Below are 9,053 nucleotides of genomic sequence, written 5' to 3'. Positions count from 1 at the left end.
ATGGTTGGGACAACAAACATCCATCGTGTTTGTATTTTGGATACCCGTATAACCATCGAAGGCTATTGAAGTGACTAATTTCTGGAAATTGGGAAGCGTTGAGTATCATCCCCTGTTCCGGTCATGGAATAGATGAAATAAATCAAAAAATGGATTTTTGTCAAGAATGAAATCTTGTTGGAACTGTCCATATCCGGTTTATCCTTCGGAACCATATCACATCCCGAATATGATGAAACAGGATGAATTGAGACGGTATTTTGTAAATACGTAATTATCTTGAATAGATTAACCATTTCTTAATTTTCCGATCGCCTGAAAAAAGAAAGATTTTGTTGTTTTTTCAACAATTTCTCCTTCTAGTAGCCTCCTAACACAATCCTAAGTTGTCTCATTTGCATGTCTAACTACCACAACCTTTCTTCCCTCAAAATTCTGTTAATCATTACTAGTCCCAATTTATTTCCTAATTGCCGCATTGATATAATGTTTAGTAATATTCTATCACATGCCGACCATTAACATCCTTAAACAACCTTACAATCTTTAGAAAACATACCACTCGGTAGGTATGTGTTAAATGTTAATGCCACTAGCTAAAAGGAGTCAATAGTAATGCTACATAGTTAGACAACTTGATATCTAGTTTTATATTTTATTAATATAATTGTTTATTTATTAAAACCCTTGTGTAGGTTAAGCTAGCATGTCATAATATCATATGGCCCAAAAGATCCTACTACCTGTCACCGATAAGACCAATGTTAGCACAAAATAAGGTTCAACTAATCTTTATTTCCCTTTTTAAAAGAAAAAGAAACAAGACCTCAGATCTCGTCATCCCCCACATACTTGAGTATTACTGATTACTGATAATTACAGACTACCACACCCCACCACCTTCTCCTTTCCCCGTTTTTCTAGGTCTAATTAACAAATTATTTGACAAATTTTGCATTTGGAAACATATTTGGTATGTGTCTTCACACCCTGTTCCCTTTTTTTAAAAATACTCCAAGTTTCAAATAATCTTTCTCTTTCTTCTTTCTCTTTCTCTTTCTCTCTCAGCACAAAATCCAGAATCACTCGCAATAAACACACTAAAAACACTCGAGTGTGTAATCTGATCTCTGTTCATTTACATTCATGTTTTCTTGTAGTTTACTTGAGTTTCTGTTTGTTCTTCTTCACTGAAATCTTGAAAAAAAGGGGATCTGGGTGTTGTGCTAAAATACCTTACTTTCCATCTGGGTTTCCAAAGATTTTGGGGAAAAACCCAAAAGACTTAAAGATCCAACGAAATCCCTCATTAGGGTTCATTTCCGCAAATTCTTGATTTATAAAGCTTCAATCTTTTCCCACGAAATTGATGGTTAAGTCATCAGGTTATAAAATGATAGGAAGCAACGGTTTGTTCTTCCCGATACTTGGATTTGCGTCGATTATTGCTTTTATTTTTCTGTCTTTTGGGGATTTATTGTCTGTAAAATACAAAAACGAGATCAGTTTGAGTTTTGTGGAGAGAAATGGGACTAATTTCGTTGTCGATGATCAATTGTTTTACATCAATGGATGGAATTCGTATTGGTTTATGGACCATGCTGTACACGATCATAGCCGCGCAAGAATCAGAACAATGCTTCAAGCTGCTGCTAAAATGGGTTTGACTGTTTGTCGAACTTGGGCTTTTAATGATGGCGATTATAATGCTCTTCAGATTTCCCCTGGACAATTTGATGAAAGGGTATTTCAGGTATTTGATTCTTTTTATTTGTATTATTCATTTTGGATTACGCCGATTGTTTATGTGTAATGGGTTTTCACTGATTCTTCGTATTCTCTTTTGTTTTAATTCGATTACGATGATATATGATTTGTGTTTGTAGTTTTCTAGATCGTAATTTATGATGAAATCATTTCAAGAATCTTTTTTATGCTTCACACATTAATAAATTACATAAAACTCTTGAAATTTTGTTCTGTTGAAGCATCATGTTCATGTTTTATTCATGTGGGAAACTTCCCACTTTTAGCAAGTTTCATGTGCCATTAAACATTAGGATTAAAAAGAACGAAATCATACTTTTATTGGTTTGTTTTTTCAAAGTATAATGCCCTAGTAAAAAGAATTTGGAAAGTATATTATTGTGATTGGATAAATTTTTAAAAGTACAATTCCTTAATAAGAAAAAAATAAAAAAATTCATTGTTGTAATAGAATGAAATAAATGAGAGTATGTTGCTACTTCATGCATTTAGCCCTAAAGTTTATAAAAGAGTTAGGATTTTTGTTTTATGTTAAAGGTTGTATCTTGATTACTTGATAAGTATTTATGAACAACCACTAGCATTGATTATGTTTTTCAATATCTTGATGATGTCATTTTTGTTATTTTCTTTAAACCTTCATATCAATTTTTGTTTGTAGTTGGAACACTTCATAATGGTAGGCGTTGGATGATGTCACTGAATGAATAAGTCATCGATTTTTTCATCTTTCGTTGAATATCATCTTCAACTCATGTGTGAAACTTTCCAATTTTAGTAACATTCAAATGTCGTTAAAATAGTTAAGAAAAACACATTTTGACTCGAAGCCTATTGGTGACTTTTTTATCTTGATTCTTATTTTATATTACCAGAAATGGCTTTTCTCTTTTAATTTCTAAAAAGTATCGAGTTTCTTTCCATAAAATACCCTAATTTTAGTTGTTTTTTACATGAAATCATGTCATCAAAGAGCATCAAAAAAATGTTAAGAATTGTTTCCATCATCTCCACTTATGTGGAAAACTTCCCATTAGGATCAAAGTATCAAACACAAGAAATAGTAACATTATTTCATTTATATGTTTATTATAGCATCCTACATTCATTTCTTCATGTTAGATCATTACACTTTCAATGTCTTTCTTATTAAGGCATTTTAATTCAAATTATAGCATTGTGCGTATAACTTTTATCTTATTAGTTGTACAACAATGAAAAATGTTATGTATTTGAATGACACTGCTATAATTTAATAGTGTATTCAAAGTACAATAACGCATTTACACATTCCCATTATTAGCACCTTCTATATTCCACTAAAAGACAAAAGAATAACCAATGTGAAGTCAACGAGTTCTTTCATCATCAAACGATCACTATTTTATTTTTTTCCGTTCGTTTTCCTATAATGCCCTCATCATTTTTGATGTCATTAATTATATACAACGGATGTTAATTTTAGGCATTGGATTATGTCATTGCTGAAGCCCGAGAAGTTGGAATAAGACTTTTATTGAGTTTAGTCAATAACTTGGATGCTTATGGTGGAAAGACTCAATATGTAAAATGGGCATGGGGTGAAGGTGTTGGCTTAAGCCCTTCTAATGACTCATTCTTCTATGATCCATCCATTCGTATTTATTTCAAAAATTATGTCAAGGTACTATTTTAAATTCCTTTCTCTTTATCTATAAAATTTATAAGGTTTGACTTTGTCATTTAGGTTTGTGAAGGTTTGAATGCAAGAAATAGCAACACCATAACTTATGTGTTTATACTTTATTATAAGTTTATAACACTAGTTGTGAGACCCATGTATTATACTTTATTAACAAAAATTTCTTATTTTTTGTCAACAGAAAACGACAGATTATCGTATAAAATTAGATAATCGGGCTTTTCTGTTCAAAAAATATAAATAGTAAACTAACCTAAAGTATTGGGATTTTATCAGAGATTTCCCTTTTATTTATATATTACAATTGTTTAACTATTATTCTTATTAATTTTTTTAGACTATTTTAACAAGAAAGAACACAATCACGGGAATCGAGTATAGAGACGATCCAGTCATCTTTGGCTGGGAATTGATCAATGAACCCCGATGCATCACTGACCGTTCTGGTGACACGTTGCAAGTAAGCCGAATAATATTTTATTTTTGTTCTTTTTCCATTAAATGTTGTCTAAATAAATAATGTTTTGAAAAAATATTCGAGAAAATGATGGGAGGAAAAAAAAATGAGAAATTTGTAACAAGCTAAAAACTTCATTTCCCTGACTTTCTTTATTAAGTTGTTATTTCTACATAAGTCAAAAAGAAAACTCCTTGTTTCTTCTTTTTCTCGATAAATTTGTATTAAGTCAAAAAGAAACATCTATATATATAGCTTACATTACTTTAACTACATAACTACAGGATTGGATAGAAGAAATGTCAAGCTTCATAAAATCAATCGACAATAAACATTTATTAACAGTTGGTTTGGAAGGGTTTTATGGTCCTAAAAGTCCCAAGAGAAAAACCCAAAATCCTGAATTTTGGGCTGCTGATATGGGAGTTGATTTTGTACGCAATTCTGCTCCCTCAACAATCGATTTTGCCTCTGTTCATATTTACCCTGATCAATGGTAACCCTTTCTTTTTTTTTTTTATCTTCATTTTTCAATAATTATACAAATCGTTTTACTTTTCATTAGATAATAAAGAGTAAATTACACGAATGGTCCCTATGGTTTAGGGTAATTTGTGCGTTTGGTTCCTAACTGATTTTTTTAACTCGGAAGGTCCCTACTGTTTGTTTTTGTTACGCGCTTGGTTCCTGTCTTACCTAAAAAGACTATTTTGCCCTTCATTTTTTTTAATTTATTTAAATAAACATACCCCCAACCCCACCCCCTCACCTTACCTTACATACCCCACCATTTTTCCCTATTTAAATAATAGTCTTTTTAGGTAAAACAGGACCAAACGTGTAACAAATTCAAACAGTAGGGACCAAGCGCGTAACAAAATCAAACAGTAGGGACCAAGCGCGTAACAAAAACAAACAGTAGAGACCAAGCGAGTTAAAAAAATAAGTCAGAGACCAGGCGTGAAAATTACCCCAAACCATAGGGACCATTCGTGTAATTTACTCTTAGATAAATAAGAAAAAAGATTGGAAGTAAGATATGTTATTATTGGGTGGTTTAACAGAATACTATGCTTTCATAAAAATGCATAAAGAGATGCTATAATACACAAATCTTATGAAAGCAAGTTGTTACTTCTTGCATTTAACCTTTTTATTAAAAGGTATTTTTTGTAGTGATTAAACCATTCTACATTTTCTGACACTCGAAGGAAGCCAGTTGATATCTCAAAAAAAATATTAGAAAAAAAAAAAGGATAATGTATTTTTACCATTTACCGATTTAGTTAGGGAACTATTGCTTTTTACTGATTTAGCCACCAAACTATAATTACAACAATCGTAAAAATATAGTTCAATCGCTAAATCGATAAAATAGTGAAAGTGCGTTGTGTTTTTCCTGTATTTGTCCTTTTTTTTCAAAACCAAGTAACAAGATAATTAGGTTGCTAAATAGATAAAATGGTGAAAGTAACATGTGATTTTTTTGTATTTTGCCCTCAAAAACATTTCAATTTTAATGGGACAAATGTTTGGCGTAGAGCTTTTAGTTTTTGCTTTTTAAAAGCTCACAAAAACATAGGAGCTTCTAGCTTTTATTTTAAACAAAAAAACTCTAAATCCCAAATGTTACTTAGCTTTTAGCTTTTAGCTTTTAGTTTTAAACTAATTTTATACATTTAAAAGCTAACAGCTACTTTTGCCAAACACATCTATATAAATAAAATAAAAGTTATACTGTTTCCAACTACCAGTTAGTTTTGCAAAACATATCATTATGTTTCAATGCGACAAATTTAGTTTTGACAAAGAACAATTTGGGCATGTTTGGTGTAGAGCTTTAAATTTTCCATTTTAAAACCTCGCAAAAACACATGAGCTTTTACTTTTTATTTTAAACAAAAAACTTTGAATCCCAAAAGCTACTTACATTTTACCTTTTAGTTTTATACATTTAAAAGTTAACAACTACTTTTACTAAACACTTCTGTATAAATAAAAGTTACACAACTAGTTTTGCGAAACATATCATTTATATTTTTCAATAACACAAATGTCGTATTAACAAACAACATTTTATGTAGGTTTAAAAACAAAAGTCTCGAAGGAAAACTAAAATTTGTAGCGGATTGGATGCACTCTCACATCGAAGATGGTGACAAAATACTCAAAAAACCCGTAATGTTTACAGAATTCGGATTATCGGATTTAAACAAAGGGTTTGACCCTTCACAAAGAGACGAATTTTATAAAATTGTGTTTGATGTTATATATGAATCCGCGAAGAAAAAAGGAGCGGGTGGAGGGTCGTTTGCATGGCAATTTTTGGTGGAAGGAATGGAGGATTTTAATGATGATTTTGGAATAGTTCCATGGAAAAGAGCTTCAACTTATCGGATTATAACCCGACATACGTGTAGGTTAGCAAAGATTCATGGAGTTGGTATGATGATAACACGAAATATGAAGAATATTTGTAAGGGTAAATGGTGAAAGAAAGTTGGAACTTTGTGATTTTGATGGAAATAATTGAGTTTGGAGTTGTGAAGTTTGAGGGTTTAGTTTAATAGGTATATCATTATGTATACTTGTTTGATCATACAATACTTTATCTATAGAAAAAAAAGATTTTCACTATAAGGCTCCTAGCTTTTAGGCTTATAAAAGTTAGTTTATCAATGTATTGTGAATTTTACAAGATAACTAATGCGATCCATGAGTTTTGTGGACTAGCATTGAATGCAATTTATACCACATTTGTAGTGGAAAAAAAAAAGTCAACTTGTTAAATTGCAATAAACTCAAACAGAAGTACCAAAAACATTAGCTTATTCACAAACATATCTAAGTTGTGGAACTCTTATAAAGTTGCACTTTTTCTAGTTGTCCAATTTTATTTTTAAGATTATTATCCAAACTAAAAATATGTTGAGAGGTTTGGATTTGCGAGAAACAAGAGAAACAAGTACTAAACTCACCCAAATTTTGTTTGTTGCAAGTAAATGATATTAAATTCATTGATAAAAATAAGTATTTTAACTTTAATATGTAGTAATTTTATTTATTTTTAAAATATATATTTGTTTATTTAATTGAATTATTATATAAGGTACTAGTCTTTTGATAATTATTAAACGTTCAAATTAAATTTCTTCTATTTTCCATAAAATATATAATATTTAAAGGATTCTAATCAAAATGAGTTCTTTTTCTGCAAAGCAATAAATAAAATAGGAATGTAGATTCCCAACAAGTTTAAAGGATTATTTAATGCAAATTAAATGGTATTAAAAAACTTTTTCAAGCTATGTACTCACTCAAAAACTCATTAAAAGGATCAAATCAAGTGAAGAATACAACTTAGACACACAAAATATGAACTTACTAAAGCTTGTTATAGTGGACTTCGAAATTGCTAAAGCAAAGATTGTTGCATAAAGTTTGTACCATAGACAAGCATTGATTTCAAGAAGACATATACCCAATTTTCAGACTATAAAGCATTGATCCAAGTTTAAGAAATAACTAAGAAAAAACAGCTATGCTAATAACATTAAACCCTCGATTCATTCTGGCATTTCATCGAACAGTTGTACTACAATGGAGTTTACACGCGCTTTACCAATCTGGGTGAAATCCTGGAAGGAGATGAAGCAACAATTTTTTCTTCACCCACCTTTCTCAATCTCTTCTTACCCTTCGAAAATGTCTTAATCGGCTCCTCAGTCGCTGTTTTCTGACCACGAGTCTTTGAAGAGATTGTCGCCGTCACAGACTCAACACCTTTAGAGCTTCTCGCCGGGCTTTTCTTTGTATTCGCAACGAGATCAAACTCATCAGAAAGCTTCCTCACCGGAAACTTCCTAGCTGACATGTTCTCTTCACCCTCATCTTCATCCTCATCAACCAAACCCAGAAATCGCCTCTTCCGCTTGTTAGCCAACGGAGCTGGCGGCGGCGATGGACTACGATCAAAATCAGCGCTTTGCTTCTTTTTGGCTGATTTTTCGAATGATTTAGAAATGGGTTTTTTCTTCGACGACGAAGGGCTTATGGACTCCTTCTTCTTGATTGATTCCTCGATCTGGCTCCGAAGCTTCTCGACGTTGCCTTCGATGCGCCCTTGAAGACGATGGCGCTTGAAGTTCAAGCCACCCATTGACCAGTGAGCTTCTTCTGCCCACGACATTAAAGGGTCTGTAACAGAAACCGGTGGATCGACTCGGTAGGAGTTGTACTTGATGTCTGTGTAGATCCGAGGTCTTGGGAGGCCGCTTCCGTAAAACTTTCCGGGACCTAAAGCCACCACCATCTCTCAGATCTCTCTGTAAAAACACAAACAGAAAGCAAAAATATATATGGTTTTGTGGTGATTAGGTTTAAGAAATGAAATGGAGATGTCTAAGTGATGTTTCAGATAGATATGACATCTTATAGATAGTGATTTGGGGGTTTTTATGGCGGGAGGGATATGGCGCGCCAAGCATTTTAGGCGGGACAGCAAGGTTTTTAGAGTTTGAGGGCGCCAAGGTAATAATGTGGTAGCGGGCCAAGTTGGTTTACAAATAAATACAGTATTTTTTTAGTTTTTTATTTTAATCTTTAACTATAATAAAATAGAATTTCATGAGAAATACATTTGTATTTATATTATATATAATTTAAAATGACTTTTATTGATTTATAACCATTGTAATCAGTCTTTTTGTATTATATAAATAAAGTATATTGGAGTTGTCATATGGATATGATTGTCGTGTTATGTTGAGGTATACATAATGAGAATAGATAGTTGAGATAAAATTCACTATTTTTATTCAAAATTGACATCATATGTTACCTTTATATTTTTTAAGCGTTTGGTGTAAAATAATGTGACTTATGTGTGAAGCATAACTATTAAGGGAGTTTTCATACATCACAAGTGAAATAAGCACAAATGTCGAATAGTGAATCTATGTTTTTCTTGATGATATATATATATATATATATATATATATATATATATATATATATATATATATATATATATATATATATATATATATATATATATATATATATATATATATATATAGGTTATCACGGAGATTTAATCGTTTTTCTTTACAGTTCAATTCTATATGTCTTTTTGCATACACTTGTGAG

At 31.4% G+C, this 9,053-nt stretch overlaps 2 protein-coding genes across 2 annotated transcripts; one reads left to right on the top strand and one right to left on the bottom strand.

Annotated features, from left to right (window-relative positions):
- Nucleotides 1-902: 902 nt before the first annotated feature.
- Nucleotides 903-6,545, top strand: LOC111891783 (mannan endo-1,4-beta-mannosidase 2). The gene is made up of 5 exons (XM_023887841.3): nt 903-1,753; nt 3,233-3,430; nt 3,786-3,908; nt 4,190-4,401; nt 5,990-6,545. The coding sequence occupies exons 1-5, from the start codon at nt 1,370-1,372 to the stop codon at nt 6,396-6,398; spliced, it is 1,326 nt and encodes a 441-aa protein (XP_023743609.1). The 5' UTR covers nt 903-1,369; the 3' UTR covers nt 6,399-6,545.
- A 908-nt stretch (nt 6,546-7,453) lies between these two features.
- Nucleotides 7,454-8,321, bottom strand: LOC111891784 (uncharacterized). Its single transcript, XM_023887842.3, has one exon. The coding sequence runs from the start codon at nt 8,215-8,217 to the stop codon at nt 7,513-7,515; it is 705 nt and encodes a 234-aa protein (XP_023743610.1). The 5' UTR covers nt 8,218-8,321; the 3' UTR covers nt 7,454-7,512.
- Between the last annotated feature and the right edge of the window lie 732 nt (nt 8,322-9,053).

This window comes from Lactuca sativa, chromosome 8 (genome assembly GCF_002870075.4).
Source record: "Lactuca sativa cultivar Salinas chromosome 8, Lsat_Salinas_v11, whole genome shotgun sequence".
Lineage (NCBI taxonomy): Eukaryota > Viridiplantae > Streptophyta > Magnoliopsida > Asterales > Asteraceae > Lactuca > Lactuca sativa.
The sequence above is the reverse complement of the archived record's forward strand: the minus strand, read 5'-3'. Positions and strand labels throughout refer to the sequence as shown.

What these genes read in the sequence shown, in the direction of transcription:
- LOC111891783 (XM_023887841.3), top strand. Translation starts at nt 1,370, where the DNA reads ATGGTTAAGTCATCAGGTTATAAAATGATAGGAAGCAACGGTTTGTTC. An exon ending in TTGATGAAAGGGTATTTCAG is followed by an intron (nt 1,754 to 3,232) that starts GTATTTGATTCT and finishes TGTTAATTTTAG; the next exon opens with GCATTGGATTATGTCATTGC. An exon ending in ATTTCAAAAATTATGTCAAG is followed by an intron (nt 3,431 to 3,785) that starts GTACTATTTTAA and finishes TAATTTTTTTAG; the next exon opens with ACTATTTTAACAAGAAAGAA.
- LOC111891784 (XM_023887842.3), bottom strand. Translation starts at nt 8,217, where the DNA reads ATGGTGGTGGCTTTAGGTCCCGGAAAGTTTTACGGAAGCGGCCTCCCA.